The sequence below is a fragment of the Rhinoraja longicauda genome, chromosome 22 (genome assembly GCF_053455715.1).
Source record: "Rhinoraja longicauda isolate Sanriku21f chromosome 22, sRhiLon1.1, whole genome shotgun sequence".
NCBI lineage: Eukaryota > Metazoa > Chordata > Chondrichthyes > Rajiformes > Arhynchobatidae > Rhinoraja > Rhinoraja longicauda.
In genome coordinates this window covers 35,320,575-35,343,229 of record NC_135974.1, presented here as the reverse complement: position 1 = coordinate 35,343,229, position 22,655 = coordinate 35,320,575, and the positions used below count along the sequence as shown (strand labels likewise).

At 45.0% G+C, this 22,655-nt stretch overlaps 1 protein-coding gene across 1 annotated transcript in view; it reads left to right on the top strand.

Annotated features, from left to right (window-relative positions):
* oprl1 (opiate receptor-like 1) overlaps positions 1 to 22,655 on the top strand; it is a 173,752-nt gene that overhangs the window by 66,020 nt on the left and 85,077 nt on the right. The window contains exon 2 of the mRNA XM_078419127.1: positions 6,660 to 6,718. Within this exon, the coding sequence (XP_078275253.1) occupies positions 6,710 to 6,718 (9 nt within the window). The 5' untranslated portion in view covers positions 6,660 to 6,709. The remainder of the gene's footprint in view (positions 1 to 6,659; positions 6,719 to 22,655) is intronic.

The following is a 22,655-nucleotide window of genomic DNA, read 5'->3' as shown; positions in this document are numbered from 1 at the left end:
TGCAGCATCTCTGGAGAAAAGGAATCGGTGATATAACGTTTCGGGTCGAGACCCTTCTTCAGACTGAGAGACAGGGGAGAGGGAAACTAAAGGTATGAAAATGTACCGAGCAAATCAGAGCCGGCACCACAGACACCGATCCAATATGGACACCAACAGCAAGTAACGATATAGAAACATAGAAACGTAGACAATAGGTGCAGGAGGAGGCCATTCGGCCCTTTGAGCCAGCACCGCCATTCATTGTGATCATGGCTGATCATTCTCAATCAGTACCCCGTTCCTGCCTTCTCCCCATACCCCATGATTCCACTAGCCCCCAGAGCTCTATCTAACTCTCTCTTAAATTCATCCAGTGATTTGGCCTCCACTGCCCTCTGTGGCAGAGAATTCCACAAATTCACAACCCTCTGGGTGAAAAAGTTCCTTCTCACCTCAGTTTTAAATGGCCTCCCCTTTATTCTAAGACTGTGTGGCCCCTGGTTCTGGACTCCCCCAACACTGGGAACGTTTTTCCTGCATCTAGCTTGTCCAGTCCTTTTATAATTTTATATGTCTCTTGGATAAATTATATAGGTAGCAACCTCAGAAAAAACACGTCATCGATAGTGACTGATAATTGTTCAGTTTCATAATATAGTGCAGAAAATACAGTAGTTCTCAGCATTGTAGCGCACTAGGTAAATAGACAGTTCCATAGAACGTCTTCCATACTATCAACTACAATCTCCAAATAAGCTCTAAATTACATTGACTTGGGGGATTGTTTTTGTCTTGACATTATTATTGTTTGTTTTTATATAAAAACTGATTAACCTTCAAGCCTGCACATGTTTCGGGTTGTGAAAGGAAACCAGAGCACCTGGAGAAAACCCACGCAGTCACAGAGAGAACGTGCAAACTCCAGACACACAGCACCCGAGGTCGGGATGGAACCTGGGATCTGGCGCTGTGAGGTAGCAGCTCTCCCCGCTGCAGCGCTGTGACGTCTCTGCGTAGTCGGCATAGATTTTTCTTGCACAAACCCTGGGTTAATATTGCCAGTGACAATAGAAATCATCTAAATGAGCCGAGACTGAGAATGAGTTGCACGCAACACTGACACATGTTCCATGTTTATTTAAGATGCAGTTATGTGTGTCTGTGAATACGATACGCATGCTGGCATGCATTCTGGATGTCAATTCATTTTTTCCTAAGCAGTTGGTATGAAAATCAGTGATTCCTCTGACAGCCTAAGTAATTTCTTAGTGTAGCTGGATTGATTTTATGCCTGAATTGAAAATTCAATTAGAAATATACCCTATTAGGGATATCTTACAAAGCAGAGCTTGAGGCACGGTTCAGAGAATTGATGTTGGGGGCGGCTGATTACTCGATACATGTTTCTCTGGTGTTGTGTCAAAGGCACAGATGGCAAAACCTGATGTAAGTAACGGAGTTGATATATGAATTTTGCATTTCTTGCATTTTGGAGCTGGTTTTGTTTATAGTTGTAGCATGGAAACAGGCCATTCGGCCCACCGAACCCACGCCAACCATCGATCATCCTTTAGACGTTAGAGATTCGGCACAGAAACAGGCCCTTCGGCCCACCGAACCCACGCCGACCAGCGATCACCCCGTGAACTAACTCTATGCTATACACTTTGCATAATTTTACAATTTTTTCCCCAAAGTTAATTAGCCTACAAACCTGTACGTCTTTGGAGTGTGAGAGGAACCGGAGCACCCGGAGAAAACCCACGCAGTCATAGGGAGAACGTACAAACTCCCTACAGACAGCACCCGTAGTCAGGATCGAACCCGGGTCTCTGGCGCTGTGAGGCAGCAACTCTACCGCCGCGCCACTGTGCCATAGCCGTTCACACTAGTTCAATGTTATCCCACTTTCTCATCCATCCTCTACACACAAGGGCGGCACGGTGGCGCAGCGGTAGAGTTGTTGCCTTACAGCGCTTGCAGCGCCGGAGACCCAGGTTCCATCCCGACCACGGGGGCTGTCTTTGTGGAGTTTGCACGTTCTCCCCGTGACCCGCGTGGGTTGTCGGTTTCCTCCCACACTCCAAAGACGTACAGGTTTGAAGGGTAATTGGCTTGGTAAATGAAAAATTGTCCTTGGTGTGTGTAGGATGGTGTTAATATGCGGGGATCGCTGGTCGGCGGGAACCCAGTGGGCTGAAGGGCATGTTTCCGGGCTGTATCTCTAATCTAAACTAAACACTAGGGACAGTTCGCAGAGGCCAATTAACCTACAAACCCACACGTCTTTGGGTTTATCGAACAAATAATGGTGCTTGTTAAATCACCGGGGTATTTTCTGTTGCAAAATGCATTCCTTCCTTGCCTTAATGAATAATTTAAAATGAAATTAAAACCTCGCTCTGTAGTCTTGTGAGCAATGCTTTGCCATTGTAATAAGCAGCAATTGCTGTAAATGACAGAGTTAAACATTACTCAGTAGCACGCTACGGTTAATGACACTATTTTATTGTTTTTGATACTGACACGATTTTTTTACAGTCAATTACACGTTTTTACAAGAAATAATTAGATTCAAATTAAACCAAATAACATTTTTGCCTTAAGAAATGAACGTGGAATATTAAAAAGATTCTCTCTCTGCTTTTGTAAAAATAGACTACTATCTGCCATCTTTTCCTTCACTAATTGGACTAGGAATCCAAAGAAACAACTTTCACACATCCTCTATCATCAAGGGGGGCTGTTTTATATGCGGAAATCTGGGCCTCGTATTTATAATACTAATTAGTTGACAGAAATGGACAATTGCCAATTGTATTGACAATTCAACTCATACAGTAATAGGCCTTCGAATATACTGCATTTCTCTGCAGCAATGTCAAATTTAGTAAACACTGCACATTCTATAAATTCATTCAAGTGAGAAAGGGAGAGAGACTATAAACAAGTGTTGGAAGTGGATGAGAAACTAGGATAACATAGAACTAGAGAGATGTGTAGAAAGATATGTCTGAAGAAGGGTCTCAACCCAAAACGTCATCCATTCCTTCTCTCCTGAGATGCTGCCTGACCCGCTGAGTTACTCCAGCATTTTGTGTCTACCTTCGAGAACTAGGTAGATGCTGTCTGACCCGCTGAGTTACTCCAGCACTTTGTGTCTGTCTTCAGCATAAATCTTCATCTGCGGTTCCTTTCTACCCATAGAACTGGTATGAACGGGCGATCGATGGTCAGAGAGGACACGGCGGGCCGAAGTTAGGGTTGCCAACTTCCTCACTCCCAAATAAGGGACAAAGGGTGACGTCACCGCCTCGCGCCCATGTGACCTCACCCAGCCAGCGGCCACGTGCTCCCGCTCCACCATTGGTGGCCGCCCGGGCACCAATGACATCACCCTTTGCCCCTTATTTGGGAGTGAGGAAGTTGGCAACCCTACTAATACGGGACAAGGGCGGTCCCGTACGGGACAAACTAATCTAGCCCACAATGCGGGATGTCCCGGCTAATACGGGACAGTTGGCAACCCAAGCCGAAGTGCCTGTTTCCATGCCGTATCTTTCAATGGTGCAATCTTTCAATGTTTCTTCAATGATTCAAAGAAGCCTTGTGGGTTAATGTACATCCTGCTGAGGTATTGAATTACGGAATAGAAAATACCGCATTGGGTTAGGTTAGTAAATTACCCCCATGGTATCAATACAATAGCAGGTGAGATCAATAAGAGGCAGACAACTAAACCCTGCTGGAAACTGCCGGTATATTTGCAGAACATGAAACAAACTGCCGAAGCAACTCAGCAGGTCGGGCAGAATCTGTGGAGCAAAATTTATTGATATTTCAGGTCAAGATTCAGCTTTGGGTCTGGCATGAAAAATGTTCACAATTCCTTCCCCCTACAAAATGCTTCTGGACCCACTGAGTTCCTCCAGCAGTTTGTTAATTGATGCTGCTCCCTGCTTTAGTTCCCTGCAAAGATCATTGGGTCGAAGACAGACACAACATGCTGGAGTAACTCAGCGGGACAGGCAGCGTCTCTGGAGAGAAGAAATGGGTGACATTTCAATAGACAATAGACAATAGGTGCAGGAGGAGGCCATTCGGCCCTTCGAGCCAGCACCGCCATTCAATATGATCATGGCTGATCATTCTCAATCAGTACCCCGTTCCTGCCTTCTCCCCATATCCCCTGACTCCGCTATCCTTAAGAGCTCTATCTAGCTCTCTCTTGAATGCATTCAGAGAATTGGCCTCCACTGCCTTCTGAGGCAGAGAATTCCACAGATTCTAAATGGCCTACCCCTTATTCTTAAACTGTGGCTCCTTGTTCTGGACTCCCCCAACATTGGGAACATGTTTCCTGCCTCTAATGTGTCCAACCCCTTAATAATCTTATACATTTCGATACATTTCGGGTCGAGACCCTTCTTCAGACTCTACCCAAAACGTCACCCATTCCTTCTCTCCAGAGATGCTGCCTGTCCCGCTGAGTTACTTTTTGTGCCTATCTTCAGTTTAAACCAGCATCTGCAGTTTCTTCCTGCTGATGACACTGTGGTGGTGGGCCGGATCTCCAACAACGATGAGAAGGCCTACCGGGAGGAGGTGGCTGATCTGGCACTCTGGTGTCAGGACAATAACCTCCTCTTGAATGTCACTAAAACAAAGGAGCTGATTGTGGAATTCAGAAGGGCTAAACATCCAGGGACGTACACGCCACTGGAGATAGATGGGTCTACTGTGGATAGGGTGAGCAGTTTTAAATACTTGGGAGTCCGCATCACAGAGGATCTGACGTGGGCAACGCACATTGCCGCACTGGTGGGTAAGGCTAAGCAGCGCCTTTACCACCTTAGACAATTGAGGAAATTCAGAATGTCTCTGAGGATCCTTCATTGCTTCTACTCTGGGGCTGTAGAGAGCATCCTGTCCGGCAACATTACAGTCTGGTTTGGGAACAGCTCTGCTCAGGACAGGATGGCCCTGCAGAGAGTAGTGCGTTCGGCAGAACGCACCATGGGAACTACACTCGTCCCCCTGCAGGACCTATACATCAGGAGGTGCAGATCCAGAGCAAGCAAGATCATGAGGGACCCCTGCCACCCCAGTAACGGACTGTTCCAGATGCTACGATCAGGCAAACGCCTCCGCTGTCACGCTGCGAAAACGGAGAGGATGAGACGGAGCTTCTTCCCACAGGCCATCAGGACTGTCAACTTTTATAACCCCAGAGACTAAATTTTTGTCGACACTAATAGTAACTTATTAACTTTATTTATATGCTGTAACTGTAATTCTTTTTGTGCACAACCCGCAGGCATTGCCACTTTCATTTCACTGCACATCGTGTATGTGTATGTGACAAATAAATTTGACTTGACTTGACTTGACACAAGAACATTGGGCTGTTTTACTTTCTTAACAGTGTTAGATAAATAAAGGTTGTTATTGTTCTTGGTACCCTGTACACAGTTAGTCTTAGTATGATTAGATTAGATTGCGCTGGTTTGTATAATAACAATTTTATTATTACCACCGTTTAATGTGCTTAATACTTGCTTGGGGCTTCATATTGAATTTCCAATCTCTGCAAATCCCATTGCCTCTGATCGGAAACTCATTCCATTTAGGAGATTCTCCCACATTTGTGCACGACATTAGAAGTCTCTCTGTAAAGCTCTTTATCCAGCTGTTCCTATCCTCCATTGAAAAATCTTATTAAAACCCAACGTCTGTCAATGTTTAGTTTACTTTAGAGATGAAGTACTTACTTTAGACATTAGTATAACCAAGCCATATGGGTGGGTGCAGTGGTAGAGTTGCTGCCTCACAGCGCCAGAGACCCGGGTTCGATCCCGACTACGGGTGCTGTCTATACGGAGTTTGCACGTTCTCCCCGTGACCTGCATGGGTTTTCTCCGAGATCTTCTGTTTCCTCCCGCACTGCAAAGACGTACAAGTTTGTAGGTTAATTGACTTGATATAAATGTAACAATTGTCCCTAGTGTAGGACAGTGTTAATGTGCAAGGATCGCTGGTCGGTGTGGACTCGGTGGGCCGAAGGGCCTGTTTCCATGCTATATATCTAAACCAAGCTAAACTAAACCATTCACAATTACAACAGGTCGTGCAAAGAAAAAAATACCAGAATGCAGAATGTAGATATTTTTCAGCATTGCAGTGTTACAGTACCAGAGAAAAATCCACAATGTCCAATTGAGGTGGGTTGGAAGATCAGGACTACACCCTAGTTTACAGGAAGACCATTCAGAAGTCTGATAACAGAGGGGAAGAAACTGTTCTTGAATCTGGTGGTATGTACTTTCCAGTTTTTATATCTACTGCCTGATGGGAATGAGAAATGACCAGGGTGGAGAAAACCCTTGTGTTAAGTGCAGTTAATGGCAACAAATTGAAAAATAGTCATGGTGAATCTGAAACAAAATCTGAGAAAGGGGAGATGTTTTAATGCCCTGAAAATGCACTTCAATGCTGTTAATCTCCCAGCACACTGATTATCTTGTGCATTTTGCTATTTTAAAGCTAGTGTTAGTTACGCTTCTATTGGTAAAACTGGGTAGTATAATGACTGTGTGAACTTATAGCTGAGGATGTTTTTAAAATCTTTTTAGTGTGTTAACCTTTGCAGCATAAGTATTTTCTGGCTTATTCTACAGAGTCCAGCTTTTACATGAAGTGGGCCAAGGATTTGCCTCAAGACTAAATAATGGAAAAGGTCAGTGGCCTCAATTTTCTTTAAAATACATTTTCCTGTTAATTAATGCCTTTTAGACTTTGCTCTCCGGAACAATCCTGTATTTCTTTTTTAGTTCTTTGAGGATAATTGCATTTTAATTTTTAAAGTATGCTCCTCGTGCACTGATTGCTCTGTTGGCTTTCTGACTGATTGAGGAGCTCACTTTGAATTGAGAGTTAGCGTTCGAGAATGTTTAATTGTCACATGTACCGAAAATGGAACAATGGCATTCTCACTCGCTACAGCTCAACAGGCCCATTAACACGATAACACGCAGATAATATAGAATAACCCAAAATATAAGGGCCCTAGTGAGACCGCACCTGGAGTACTGTGTGCAGTGTACCTCGACTTTCAGAAAGCCTTCGACAAGATCCCACATAGGAGATTAGTGGGCAAAATTAGAGCACATGGTATTGGGGGAAGGGTACTGACATGGATAGAAAATTGGTTGACAGACAGAAAGCAAAGAGTGGGGATAAATGGGTCCCTTTCGGAATGGCAGGCAGTGACCAGTGGGGTACCGCAAGGTTCGGTGCTGGGACCCCAGCTATTTACGATATACATTAATGACTTAGATGAAGGGATTAAAAGTACCATTAGCAAATTTGCAGATGATACTAAGCTGGGGGGGTAGTGTGAATTGTGAGGAAGATGCAATAAGGCTGCAGGGTGACTTGGACAGGTTGTGTGAGTGGGCGGATACATGGCAGATGCAGTTTAATGTAGATAAGTGTGAGGTTATTCACTTTGGAAGTAAGAATAGAAAGGCAGATTATTATCTGAATGGTGTCAAGTTAGGAAGAGGGGATGTTCAACGAGATCTGGGTGTCCTAGTGCATCAGTCACTGAAAGGAAGCATGCAGGTACAGCAGGCAGTGAAGAAAGCCAATGGAATGTCGGCCTTCGTAACAAGAGGAGTTGAGTATAGGAGCAAAGAGGTCCTTCTACAGTTGTACCGGGCCCTGGTGAGACCGCACCTGGAGTACTGTGTGCAGTTTTGGTCTCCAAATTTGAGGAAGGATATTCTTGCTATTGAGCGCGTGCAGCGTAGGTTCACTAGGTTGATTCCCGGAATGGCGGGACTGTCGTATGTTGAAAGGCTGGAGCAATTAGGCTTGTATACACTGGAATTTAGAAGGATGAGGGGGGATCTTATTGAAACATATAAGATAATTAGGGGATTGGGCACATTAGAGGCAGGAAACATGTTCCCAATGTTGGGGGAGTCCAGAACAAGGGGCCACAGTTTAAGAATAAGGGGTAGGCCATTTAGAACGGAGATGAGGAAGAACTTTTTCAGTCAGAGAGTGGTGAAGGTGTGGAATTCTCTGCCTCAGAAGGCAGTGGAGGCCAGTTCGTTGGATGCTTTCAAGAGAGAGCTGGATAAAGCTCTTAAGGATAGCGGAGTGATGGGGTATGGGGAGAAGGCAGGAACGGGGTACTGATTGAGAGTGATCAGCCATGATCGCATTGAATGGCGGTGCTGGCTCGAAGGGCTGAATGGCCTACTCCTGCACCTATTGTCTATTGTCTATTGTCTATTGAAACGTATAAGATTATTAAGGGGTTGGACACGTTAGAGGCAGGAAACATGTTCCCAATGTTGGGGGAGTCCAGAACAAGGGGCCACAGTTTAAGAATAAGGGGTAGGCCATTTAGAACTGAGATGAGGAAAAACTTTTTCAGTCAGAGAGTTGTGAATCTGTGGAATTCTCTGCCTCAGAAGGCAGTGGAGGCCAATTCTCTGAATGCATTCAAGAGAGAGCTAGATAGAGCTCTTAAGGATAGCGGAGTCAGGGGGTATGGGGAGAAGGCAGGAACGGGGTACTGATTGAGAATGATCAGCCATGATCACATTGAATGGCGGTGCTGGCTCAAAGGGCCGAATAGCCTCCTCCTGCACCTATTGTCTATTGTCTATAATAACCTAAAGACATTCTTAGACAGGTCCATGGATAGGACAGGGTTCAGAGGGCTATGGGCAAAACGCAGGCAGTAGATGGGGCATGTTGGTCGGCGTGGGCAAGTTGGGCCATTGGGCCTGTTTCCATTCTGTACGATTCTACAACTCTATAACCATAACACTGGGTAACGATAATAGTGTAAAAAGATGAAATTCACAATACAACCAAAGACACAGTCCCCACACAAGGTCACAGTTTCTGAGGCTAGTGTTGTGCAGTGTTCAAGACCCTGATGGTTGTTGGGAAGAAGCTGTTCTTGAACCAGGGGGTCATGGTTTTCAGGCTCCTGTACCTTCTTCCCGATGGTAGTAGTGAAATGAGAGTGTAGCTAGGGTGGTGTGGGGTCTCTGATGATATTGGCTGCCTTTTTGAGGCAGCGTCTCCTATAGATCCCTTTGGCGGTAATGGAGGTCACCTAGGCATGGGTTTTATTTAACCCTGTGCTCCTGTATTCCATGGAATGGCTCCAATACAGAAGGAGACTGTGGAGAAAAGAGCTGCAGATGCTGGTTTAAATCGAAGATAGACACAAAATGCTGGAGTGACTCAGTGGGTCAGGCAGCATCTCGGGAGAGAAGGAATGGGTGAGGCTTTGGGGCGAGACCCTTCTTCAGACTGATGTCAGGGGAGGGGGCAGAAACTCCACACGGGCAACACATGAGGTCAGGATTGAACCTAGGTCAAGTCTGCACTCTGTATCACCCCTCCTGCACTACCTATTGGATATGAGTTTGACTTGATTGTGTTTATGTGGAGACATCACCTGACGTGGGCCGGCCGCACGCTGGCACAGCTGGTAGAGCTGCTGCCTCATCATGCCAGACACCCGTGTTTGATCCTCGGGTGCTGTCCGTGTGGAGTTTGCACGTTCTCCCAGTGACCGTGTGGGCTTCCTCTGGGCACTCTGGTTTCCTCCCACATCCCAAAAACGTGCGGGGCAGCAGCTCTACCCGCTGCGCCACTGGGCCGTACATTAGCTTACTGGTAATTCACTATAACTTTTCTGCAGCTGCCTATCTATTCAGCCATTCCGTAATCTCGCCTCTGGGGCCAAGCCCCCGATAGAACCTTACCAAAAATCAAAGTGATAAACGACCCCTCTCTCACCAAATTTTGAGGGGGGGGGGATTCTGACATTTAATGTCATATGATTCATTTTTGATTATAATAATAATAATAATAATGTATTACATTTATATAGCGCTTTTCAAACACTCAAAGACGCTTTACAGGGATTACTAGAACATAGAGAAGTGAATAAATAGATAAATAAGTAAACGAACAGAGAAAGGAGACAGAAGGTGAGGTGATCATCAGTGGTTGAAGGCAGTGCTGAAGAGGTGAGACTTCAGTGATGTTTTGAATGTGGTGAGTGAGGAGGAGTCTCTGACGGTTTGGGGTAGTGAGTTCCATAGGGTGGGAGCAGCGATGGAGAAAGCCCTGTCCCCCCAGGATCTGAGTTTGGTCCGGATGGGGGGGGGGACAGGAGATTGGCAGCAGCAGAGCGGAGGGTGCAGGTGGGAGTGTGCCTGTGGAGGAGGTCAGTCAGGTAGGATGGGGCCAGGTTATGGAGGGCTTTGTAGGTCATGAGGAGGATTTTGTACTGGATTCTCTGGGGGATGGGGAGCCAGTGGAGTTTGTAAAGGACGGGGGTGATATGGTCACGGATCGGGGAGTGGGTGAGTAGATGGACAGCGGAGTTTTGAATGTATTGAAGTTTACTGATGATTTTTGAGGGTGAGCCAAAGAGGAGGCTGTTGCAGTAGTCCAGACGGGAGGTGATGAAGGCGTGGATGAGGGTTTCTGCAGCTGTGAAGGAGAGGGATGGACGGAGACGGGCAATGTTTTTGAGGTGGAAGAAGGCTGTCTTTGTGATGTGTTTGATGTGTTTGTCGAAGGAGAGGGTTTGATCAAAGATGATTCCAAGATTCCGGATGTGAGGTGAGGTGGATACTGGGAGACCATCTACCATCAAAGCCCTTCAATGCTCCCTTCATCTCCCTCTAAGATGTTCTTTCAAGCCCACCTCTCGTCAACTTTTGACTACTGCCTAACGATGGACTGAATACCTCTTTCCGAGAAGGCTTCTTCTGCACAGTGTCGAAATCACTCTGTGAATGAAAGCCCATGTTTGCTTCTTTTTATCCTCGTTTGTCAGCAGTTCTCAATTCCAAGATATAATTTCCCTCAGCTGCACCTTGCCCAATCGTAGACACTACCTTGGTTGCTATGGTTGTATCCTGTGACATTTCACAGTGAAAAGGTTCCAATAACTGCTAAGGCAGGTACAAAGGTATAGTTGTAAAGAACTGTTGCGGGAACTTCATTATCCTTCTCAGCAGCGCTCCCCTGCCCTGATAGAAATTATTCATGAAGCCTGCTGCTCTCTGAATACCTATGTGTTACTTTCCTTCTTCTCTTTTCTGATTCATTGAATCTTTTCTGTCAATCTCTCCATATATAACAACACACTTTTCTTTCAGAATAAACAAGTCCTTAATTCGCTGTGTGGAGGCCTATGGGAAATACATGAAAGATGTTCAAACTATTCTGAACTAGGGTACTGCCCGATTCACCTCAATTAGCACGCAACAAAAGCTTTTCACTGTACCTCGGTACACGTGACAATATACTGAACTGAACTGAATTGCGGACTTTGGACTCTGCAGAGCTGATGCGTGACAATGCTGAGAACTATATTCTGTACTCGTCATCTTCTCTCCTGCACGACCTATTGCATCTGAGTTTGACTCGATTGTATTTATGTGGAGACATCATCTGATCTGGGCCGCACGCTGGCACAGCTGGTAGTGCTGCTGCCTCATCATGCCAGACGCCCGCGTTCGAGCCTGACCTCGGGTGCTGTCGGTGTGGAGTTTGCATGTTCTCCCTGTGACCAGGGGGGCTTCCTTCGGGTGCTCTGGTTTCCTCCCACATCACAAAGACGTCCGGGTTTGTAGTTTAATTGGTCTCTGCAAACGGCTCTTAGCATGTACGGAGCAGATCGGATAGCGTAGAATCTGTATGATCCATAGTCGGCGCGAGCTCAGTGGGCCGAATCTTATAGTTGTGATAGGGGACACCTGCCTTACCCAGCCAGGGACCCGGGTTTGATTCTGACCTCGGGTGCTGTCTGTGTGGAGCTTGCACGTTCTCCCGGTGACCACGTGGGTTTCCTCCCACATCCCAAACACGTGCAGGTTTGTAGGTTGATTGGCTTCTACAAATTGTCCTGAGTGTGTAGGATAGAACTAGTGTTTGGGTCAGCATGGACTCAGGGGTCCAATGCGCCTGTTTCCATGATGTATCTCTAAACAAAATGAAACTAAACTACACTAATCTAAACTGAACTGAACTAAACTGATCTGAACTAATCTGAACTGAACTGAACTGAACTACAATACATGGCCATTTTAAACCTCAGTAAAACGTTTAACCATGTTATTCATGAGGAACTATTTGACCTTCTCAAATTTGGCTTCCTGATGATAGACATCTTCATTTGGCATCTTCTGCACAAAGGTATACAAACCGGGATCTTTACTGCTGGGTCCTAATCTCATTGTGTAGACTGGTATCACACCAGGCCAGACCATTCTGCTTCTTTGTTTAACGCGATCACTACCCCCCTGTGGGTGGTCCCAACCTGAATAAAAGGCCGAGTCCCAAGCAAAATTGTAAACCTGAACAATACGGCTGAAGATTATTGATTTGCTCAGAAGCTTCTGCTGACTTCATGGCTTTGCATTGATTTCACAAAATATCACCTCGACCCATTGTTCACTTTCGAACAGATGAATCTAAAAACAGAATTGATTTCCAAGGAAGGCCTCCATAAAAATGCAAAGATGGAACTAAACAAAAAGGAATTCATTGCTGCTAAAATAACCAGATATTTCTGTTTCTTTAATCAGATTATGTTTTGTTTAGATTAGTTTAGAGATACAGCACGGAAACAGGCCCTTCAGCCCACCGAGTCCGCACCGACCAGCGATCCCCGCACATTAACACTATCCTACACACACTAGGGACAATTTTACATTAATACCAAGTCAATTATCCTATAAACCTGAACGTCTTTGGAGTGTGGGAGGAAACCGAAGATCTCGGAGAAAACCCACGTTTCGGGAGAACATACAAACCCTGTACAGGCAGCCTCCGTAGTCGGGATCGAACCCGGGTCTCTGGTACTGCAAGCGCTATAAGGCAGCAACTCTACCACTGCGCCACCGTGCCGCACGCTATACGTGTTTTTGTAATATAAGCAGTAGGGGTTGTAAAGTTACTAGAAGCCAAACCTGAGAAATACTTACGAACAAATTGTACAGGGATACATGCGTGCAGGGAGTACGAGATAAACATTCTGGGTTTAACACTGCACTACCATCTCCTGCTGCAGTAGTTTGCTGGTAGCATTTTTTATCCCAAGTAGAAATAAAAAGAATAAGTTGTAGAGCGTTGTGGATGTAGCCCGGGCCATCACATAGACCAGAGTCCCCACCATTAACTCCATCTACACTGCGCGCTGCCTCGGAAAAGCAGCCAACGTAATCAAGGGCTTGACCCTGTCCCACCCCGGTCATTCCTTCTTCTCCCCGCTCCCATCCAGCAGAAGGTACAGAAGCTTGAAAGCGCGCACCACCAGACTCAGGAACAGCTTCTTCCCCTCTGTTATCAGACTTCTTAATGTCCTTCCATAAGCTAGGGTACTGTCCGATTCACCTCTACCCCATTGCGGACATTGGACTTTGGAACTACTGCGCGACACAGATGAGAACTACATTCTGCACTCTGTATCTAGAGTGAAGATGGGTCCCGACCCGAAACGTTGCCTTTCCATTCCCTGCACAGATGCTCCCTGACTCGCTGTTCCTCCAGCACTTTGTGTTTATCACTCAACATTCCAGCATCTGCAGTTCCTTGTGTATCAGGTTTCATTTAATTCAAGAATAAGGTCTTTGGATGTGAAGTGCTTCAAGATGTCCTGTGGTTTTCAAAGATGTTGCCTCAATAGAGATTTCAAAGAATCACATCTCAGATCAGATTTGTGTGTCCTTATAGCGTGACATGAATGTTTAATTTGCAACACGGTTGCAGTTCACGATTTAAGGGGACACATTTGAAATTAAATTTTGACAGATTTCTAAACTTTCCCGCAATAGCTAGAAATAGTTATATTTAAGATTATTGGGGCATGTCCATATTCATCTGTCCAAATCCGAGATTGGAAAAGTTGCTGTGAACAGGTTAAAAAAACCACAGTTCCTTCCTACATAGTGAGTGAGTTTGATGAGATATACAGCTCGTTTTTTATGCCTGGGACTTGATAGCTCATAAGGTCAGAAGTGATTGGAGTAGAATTAGGCCATTCGGCCCGTCAAGTCTACTCCGCCATTCAATCATGGCTGATCTATCTTTCCCTCTCAACCCCATTCTCCTGCCTTCTCCCCATAACCTCTAACACCCCGCACTGATCAAGATGGATCGCTTTGATCTTTCTGCAGTCCCACCTTACAGAGTAGCATTTGTTTCCACGGTTTTTAATTAATCTTCTGTACATTTCATGCAGATGTGCTTAATGTCAGAGCACTTGCAATGACGATCGTCAAACATAGAACAGTACAGCACATTCGGCCCACAATGTCCCTGCTGAACATGATGCCTCGTTGAACTAATCTACTCTTCGCATACCGTCCGAACAGATCCACGGATGATGCGGTCTCCCAGGTTCTGCACACCGCTCTCTCTCATCTTGACAGCCAGAAGGGCGGCTATGTGACGATGCTGTTCATTGATTTTAGTTCAGCTTTCAAAACAATAGTCCCCACCAGACTTGCTGAGAAACTGCTGGAACTGGGGCTTAACACTCCCCTGTGTCCTGGACTTTCTCACCACCAGGCCCCAAGTGGTCAAGATGGGGAGACATACATCTAGCCCCCTCACCCTGAACACAGGATCCCCCCAGGGTTGTGTCCTTAGCCCCCTACTGTACTCCCAGTACACACACGACTGTGTGGCCAGGTTCAGCTCCAACTCTATCATCAAGTTTGCTGATGACCACTGTGGCGGTGGGCCTGATCTCCGACAACGATGAGAAGGCCTACCGAGAGGAGGTGGCTGATCTGGCACTCTGGTGTCAGGACAATAGCCTTCTCTTGAATGTCACAAAAACTAAGGAGCTGATTGTGGACTTTAGAAGGGCTCAACATCCGAGGACGTACACGCCACTGGAGATAAATGGGTCTATTGTGGATAGGGTGAGCATCTTTAAATACCTGGGAGTCCACATCACAGAGGATCTAACATGGACAACACACATTGCCGCACTGGTGAGTAAGGCAAGGCAGCGCCTTTACCACCTCAGACAACTGAGGAAATTCAGAGTCTCTCTGAGGATCCTTCAGTGCTTCTACTCTGGGGCTGTAGAAAGCATCTTGTCCGGCAACATCACAGTCTGGTTTGGGAACAGCTCTGCCCAGGACAGGAAGGCCCTGCAGAGAGTAGTGCATTCGGCTGAACACACTGTGGGAACTACACTCGCCCCCCTGCAGGACCTATACATCAGGAGGTACAGACCCAGAGCCAGCAACATTATGAGCGACCCCTACCACCCCAGCAACGGACTGTTCCAGCTGCTACGGTCAGGCAAACGCCTCCGCTGTCACGCTGTGAAAACAGAGAGGATGAGACGGAGTTTCTTCCCACAGGCCATCAGGACTGTTAACTCTTATATCACCAGGGACTAATTTACTGTATTTATTTATTTTTTGTGTTGTGTCTTTAAAAAAAAAAATCTGTTCTGTTTTGTAGTTTAGCACAATCCGCAGGCATTGCCACTTTCATTTCACTGCACATCTTGTATATGTATGTGACAAATAAAGTCGACTTGACTTGACTATTAATTACCAGGCTTTATTCTGCCCCCACCTACTTTCCACCTATTTCTCCCCAACCACAAACGGTCCCCCAACTACAAACGGTCCCCCAACCACAAACGGTCCCCCAACTACAAACGGTCCCCCAACTACAAACGGTCCCCCAACTACAAACGGTCCCCCAACTACAAACGGTCCCCCAACTACAAACGGTCCCCCAACCACAAACGGTCCCCCAACTACAAACGGTCCCCCAACCACAAACGGTCCCCCAACTACAAACGGTCCCCCAACTACAAACGGTCCCCCAACCACAAACGGTCCCCCAACTACAAACGGTCCCCCAACTACAAACGGTCCCCCAACTACAAACGGTCCCCCAACTACAAATGGTCCCCCAACTACAAATGGTCCCCCAACTACAAACGGTCTGAAGAAGGGGTCCCAGACCAAAACATCACCTAACCATTTACTCCTTGGATGATGTCTGCTTGCTGAGTTACTCCGGCACTTTAGAGACTTTAGACGATAGAGACTTTAAAGATACAGCTCGGAACAGGCACTTCAAAACACCGAGACGCTGCTGATCTGCGACCACCTCGTACACTAACACTATGGACAATTTACTAGGGACAATTTACAATTATGCCGAAGCCAATTAACTTACAAACATGTACGTCGTTGGGAATGCGGAAAGAAACCGGAGCATCTGGAGAAAACCCACGCAGTCACAGGGAGAACGTACAAACTCCGTGCACACAGCACCCGCAGTCAGGATCGAACCTGGGTCCCTGGCTCTGTAAATCAACAACTCTACCACTGCACATTGTGCCACCTTTGTGTCTGTTATTGAAAACCAGCATCTGGAGATCCTTGTGTCTACTAACTAAAACGTAAACGTGCATTTAATTAAAATATGGGAAGGACAATAAAATGGATACAAATTCTGAAAGACCTGAGTATCTTTAAACAAAGAAGTTGATGAAAAATCTAATTAGAGTCATAGAGTCATCGAGTGATACAGTGTGGAAACAAGTCCTTCGCCCCAACTCGCCCACACCGGCCAACAATGTCCCAGCTACATCGGGCGGTCAAGGTGGCCCAGCAGTAGTGTTGCTGCCTTACAGCGAATGCAGCACGGGAGACTCAGGTTCGATCCCGACAATGGGTGCTGCCTGTACGGAGTTTGTACGTGACCTGTGTGGGTTTTCTCCCACACTCCAAAGACGTACAGGTTTGTAGGTTAATTGGCTTGGTAAATGTAAACATTGTCCCTAGTGTGTGTATGATAGTGTTAATGTGCGGGGATCGCTGGTCAGCGCGGAAGCAGTGGGCCGAAGGGCCTGTTTCCGCGCTGTATCTCTAAACTAAACTAAATTAGTCCCACGTACCTCCACATCCCTCCAAACCTGTCCTATCCATAATTATTTCAACAATATGAAATGACCATTTGGTCACCATACCTAGGGAAGGGATGTACTGGTTCTGGAGAGGGTCCAGAGGAGGTTTACAAGAATGATCCCAGGAATGAGTGGGTTAACCTATGATGAGCGTTTGTTAGCACTGGGCCTGTACTCGCTGGAGTTTAGAAGAATGAGGGTGGACCTCATTGAAACGTACTGAGTAGTGAAAGGTTTGGATAGAGTGGATGTGGAGAGGATGTTTCCACTAGTGGGAGAGTCTAGGACTAGAGGTCACAGCCTCAGAATTAAAAGACATTCTTTTAGGAAGGAGATGAGGTGAAATTTCTTTAGTCAGAGGGTGGTGAATCTGTGGAATTCTTTGCCACAGAAGGCAGTGGAGGCCAAGTCAATGGATATTTTTAAGGCAGAGATAGATAGATTAATGATTAGTACAGGTGTCAGAGGTTAGGGGGAGAAGGCAGGAGAATGGAGTTAGGAGGGAGAGATAGATCAGCCATGATTGAATGGCGGAGTAGACTTGATGGGCCGAATGGCCCAATTCTACTCCTAAATGACAAAAACTGGAATATAATTGAAGAGAAATGTATTTGTGAATTAGTATGACTGAGAATGCTGTGCGTAAAGGGTGGAATCTTGATCAATGCAGGTCACTGGTGTAAGGCAGACACCAAAAGTGGATTGGATTTTATTAAATTAGTTTTTATTAAAAAAGATATTACATTTATGGAACATGATATCAAAATCTCAAGACTTTGCATTTAAATATTAATTTTTTAAAAATGTATGTCTTTTTACTGACACGGTCTGATAGATTATTTATAAGTTCCTCGCTCCATAAATCCAATCTTCAGTGCATTCACCAAGAACATTAATTGACGCTTGGCTTCACATAACATACAAATATTAATCCAGTGATTTAATTTTAAATATTTTACGTGTTATTTATATTTGCACTCATTATTCTTCTCCTAAAAATTTGGCAATGGAGGTTGGACAAACGTGGATAGTTACCTCTGGAGTGTCAGAGGCAGAAGGTAGAGCTATTGGAAGTATTAGCTCGGTGGCACAGTGGTAGAGCTACTGCCTTACATCGCCAGAGGCCTGGGTTCGATCCCGACTGCGGGTGCTGTCTGAACGGAGTTTGTACCTCCTCCCTGTGGCCGCTTGGGTTTTCTCCGAGATCTTCGGTTTCCTCCCACACTCCAAAGACACACAGGTTGTAGGATAATTGGTTCTGGTGTATGTGTAAACTTGTCCCTAGTGTGTGTAGGATAGTGTTAATGTGCGGGGACCGCTGGCCGGTGCGGACTCGGTGGGCCGAAGGGCCTGTTTCCGCGCTGTATCTCTAAACTAAAAACTAAACTACATAAAATGGTGAGAGGCGTAGATACTGTTTACAGTCGGAACCTTCTTCCCAGGATAGAGATACCAAAGGATGGAGGACATAGTTTAAAGATGACAGGAGCGAACTTCAAAGAAGATGTGTAGGAAGGAACAGCAGATGCTGGTTTAAACCGAAGATGGACACAAAATGATGGACAGGCAGCATCTCTGGAGAGAAGGAATGGGTGACCTTTCTTGTCTGAAGAAGGTGTCTCGACCCGAAGCATCACCCATTCCTTCTGAGTCCCGCTGAGTTACTCCAGCATTTTGTGTTTAAAGATGTGCAGGCCAGGTTTTGTAGACAGAGGGTAGTGATTGCCTGGAATGTAATATCAGGGGTGGTGGTGGTGGAGGTAGATATGATAGTGGTGTTTAAGAGGCAGGTAAAAAACACGCACAAAGTGTTGGAGTAACTCAGTGGGTCAGGCAGCATCTCTGGAGAAAAAGGTTAGGGTCTCGAGGAAGAGTCCCAACCCGAAACATCACCAATCCTTTTCCTCCAGAGATGCTGCCTGACCCGCTGAGTTACTCCAGTGCTTTGTGTCTATCTTTAATTATAAACTTTGACCTGCATCTAAACATAATAGTGTTTTTTTTCTCCTGGCCCTTCAAAAGAAAGTTGAAAGTATAACTTCTACAGCCAACACACCTTTCCCCATTACTTCCCAATGACCACAACAATTGCCCTACCAAAGCCTTGGTTCATGTTGAAATGGGGCTCTAATGATATCAGACGTCCAGTCAGCTTCTGACGAAGGCAAAGTTACAACTTTACACCAGAGATTAGAGGATTTAGTTTAGTTTAGTTTAGTTTAGTTTAGTTGAGAAATACAGCATGGAAACAGGCCCTTTAGCTCACCGATACCATACCGACCAGCGATCCCCGCACACTAAAACACTACCCTACACACACTAGGGACAATTTAGGAAATGAGATGGGTCAGGTGACGGAGGTATGTGTTGAGGAGCACTTTGGGTCTAGTGATCATAATGCCATTAGTTTCAATATCATTATGGAGAAGGTCAAATCTGGACCAAGGGTTGAGATTTTGGATTGGAGAAAGGCTAATTTTGAGGAGATGAGAAAGGATTTAAAAGGAGTGAAATGGAAATTGTTGTTTTATGAAAAGGATATAATAGAGAAATGGAGGATATTTAAAGGTGAAATTTTGAGAGTACAGAGTCTTTATGTCCCTGTTCGGTGGAAAGGAAAGAATAATAATTTGAAAGAGCCATGGTTTTCCAGGGAAATTGGACACTTGGTTCGGAAAAAGAGGGAGATATACAATAAATATAAGCGGCGGGGAGTAAATGAGGTTCTTGAGGAATATAAAGAATGTAAAAGGAATCTTAATAAAGGAAATTAGAAAAGCGAAAAAAAGATATGAGGCTGCTTTGGCAAGTAATGTAAAAGTAAACCCCAAGGGGTTCTACAGATATGTCAATAGCAAAAGGATAGTGAGGGATAAAATTGGTCCATTAGAGAGTCAGAGTGGACAGCTATGTGCTGAGCCAGAAGAAATGGGGGAGATATTAAACAATTTCTTTTCTTCGGTATTTACCGAGGAGAAGGATATTGAATTATGTGAGGTAAGCGAAACAAGTAGAGTAGTGATGGAAATTAGGAGGATTAAAGAAGAGGAGGTACGGACACTTTTGAAGAATATAAAAGTGGATAAGTCTCCAGGTCCTGATAGGATATTCCCTAGGACATTGAGGGAAGTTAGTGCAGAAATAGCAGGGGCTATGACGGAAATATTTCAAACGTCATTAGAAACAGGGATGGTGCCGGAAGATTGGCGCATTGCGCATGTTGTGCCTTTGTTTAAAAAAGGTTCTAAAAGTAAACCTAGCAATTATAGACCTATTAGTTTGACGTCTGTGGTGGGAAAATTAATGGAAAAGATACTTAGGGACAATATATATAATTATTTGGATAATCAAGGCCTGATTAGAAACAGTCAACATGGATTTGTGCCTGGAAGGTCATGTTTGACTAATCTTCTTGAATTTTTTGAAGAGGTTACCAGGGAAATTGATAAGGGCAAGGCTGTGGATGTTGTCTATATGGACTTCAGTAAGGCATTTGACAAGGTTCCACATGGAAGGTTGATTAAGAAGGTTAAATCGTTGGGTATTAATAGTGAGGTTGCAAGATGGATTCAACAATGGCTGAATGGGAGATACCAGAGGGTAACGGTTGACAATTGTATGTCAGGTTGGAGGCCAGTGTCTAGTGGAGTGCCCCAAGGATCTGTGTTGAGTCCACTGTTGTTTGTCATTTACATTAATGATCTGGATGCTGGTGTGGCAAATTGGATTAGTAAATATGCAGATGATACTAAGATAGGTGGAGTAGTTGATAGTGAGGTAGATTTTCAAAGTCTACAGAGAGACTTGGGCCTTTTGGAAGGGTGGGCTGAAAGATGGCAGATGGAGTTTAATGCTGATAAGTGTGAGGTGCTGCATTTTGGTAGGACAAATCAAAATAGGACGTACAGGGTAAATGGTAGGGAATTGAGGAATGCAGTGGAACAGAGGGATCTGGGAATAACTGTGCATTGTTCCCTGAAGGTGGAATCTCATGTGGATAGGGTGGTGAAGAAGGCGTTTGGTATGCTTGCCTTTATAAATCAGAGCATCGAGTATAGAAGTTGGGATGTAATGTTGAAATTGTACAGGGCATTGGTGAGGCCGAATCTGGAGTATGGTGTGCAGTTCTGGTCGCCAAATTATAGGAAGGATGTCGACAAAATGGAAAAGATACAGAGGAGATTTACTAGAATGTTGCCTGGGTTTCAGCACTTAGGCTACAGAGAGAGGTTGAACAGGTTGGGTCTTTATTCTTTGGAGCGTAGAAGGTTGAGGGGGGACTTGATAGAGGTTTTTTAAATTTTGAGAGGGACGGACAGAGTTGACGTGGGTAGGCTTTTCCCTTTGAGAGTGGGAAGATTCCAACAAGGGGACATAGCTTCAGAATTGAGGGACAAAGGTTTAGGGGTAACATGAGGGGGAACTTCTTTACTCAGAGGGTTGTGGCTGTATGGAATGGGCTTCCGGTGGAAGTGGTGGAGGCTGGCTCGATTTTATTATTTAAGAGTAAATTGGATAGGTATATGGATAGGAGGGGATTGGAGGGTTATGGTCTGAGTGCAGGTAGATGAGACTAGGTCAGGGAGAATGGTCGGCGTGGACTGGTAGGGCCGGACAGGCCTGTTTCCATGCAGTAGTTGTTATATGTTATATGTTATATGTTATATATGTTACACATACATCAAGCCAATTAACCTACAAACCGGTACGTCTTTGGAATGTGGGAGGAAACCGAAGATCTCGGAGAAATCCCAAGCGGTCACGGGGAGAACGTACAAACTCAGTATAGGCAGCACCCGTAGTCGGGATCGAACCCGGGTCTCTGGCGCTGTACGCACTGTGAGGCGGCAACTCTACCGCTGCGCCACCGTGCTGCCCTATGTCTTTTTATATGCTGAGGTTAATAGAAACATTAATAAAATATAGAAAAACAAACCGGCTTTGAAGCAATTGATGGCTTTAAACCTATTAATATAGATTTTTTTCTGTATACTGTAAATGTCCCAATGAGAATTAAAAAAAAATCTATCGGAAGCAATTGAACATCTTTTGATGGAGATACTGGAACCTTGCATAGAATAAAAAGTGCTGGAGTAACTCAATTTTACCACTGCTTTACACCGTGGATAATATCCCAAATGTGCAAACAAGGATCTGCAGGTGCTGGTTTCCAAAAAAAAAAGACACAAGTGCTGGAGTAACACAGAGGGTCAGGCAGCATCTCTGGTCTCTCCAGAGATGTTGCATGACCTGGAGTTGTACCTTGTAAAGTATTGGTAAAATTGTGTTACTCCAGCACTTGTAAAATTGTAAAATTGGTAAAATTGTGTTACTACGCAAGATTGCAGCCTCTTGTGTCTACATCAAAAGATGCTCAATTGCTTCTGAAATTTGTTTTGAATTTCTCATTGGGACATTTACAGTAATGTAATAACAGCATCTATATTTCCTTGTATCTAACAATAATAGATTGTTGGGGTAAGTGTAGGAGAGAACATAGTTCAAGTGCTTTCTTCGATAGATGATCTATGATAACAAAGAGGGAAGCTGATTGAACTTTATTACCTTCCATCACAGTGAGGAATGTGGAATCCGCTGTGGTGGATGTTTATGGTAAATTTTATTTCATGTGGTGTGTGTCTTGTTGCTTTTTGCTTAGTATGGCTGTTTGGTA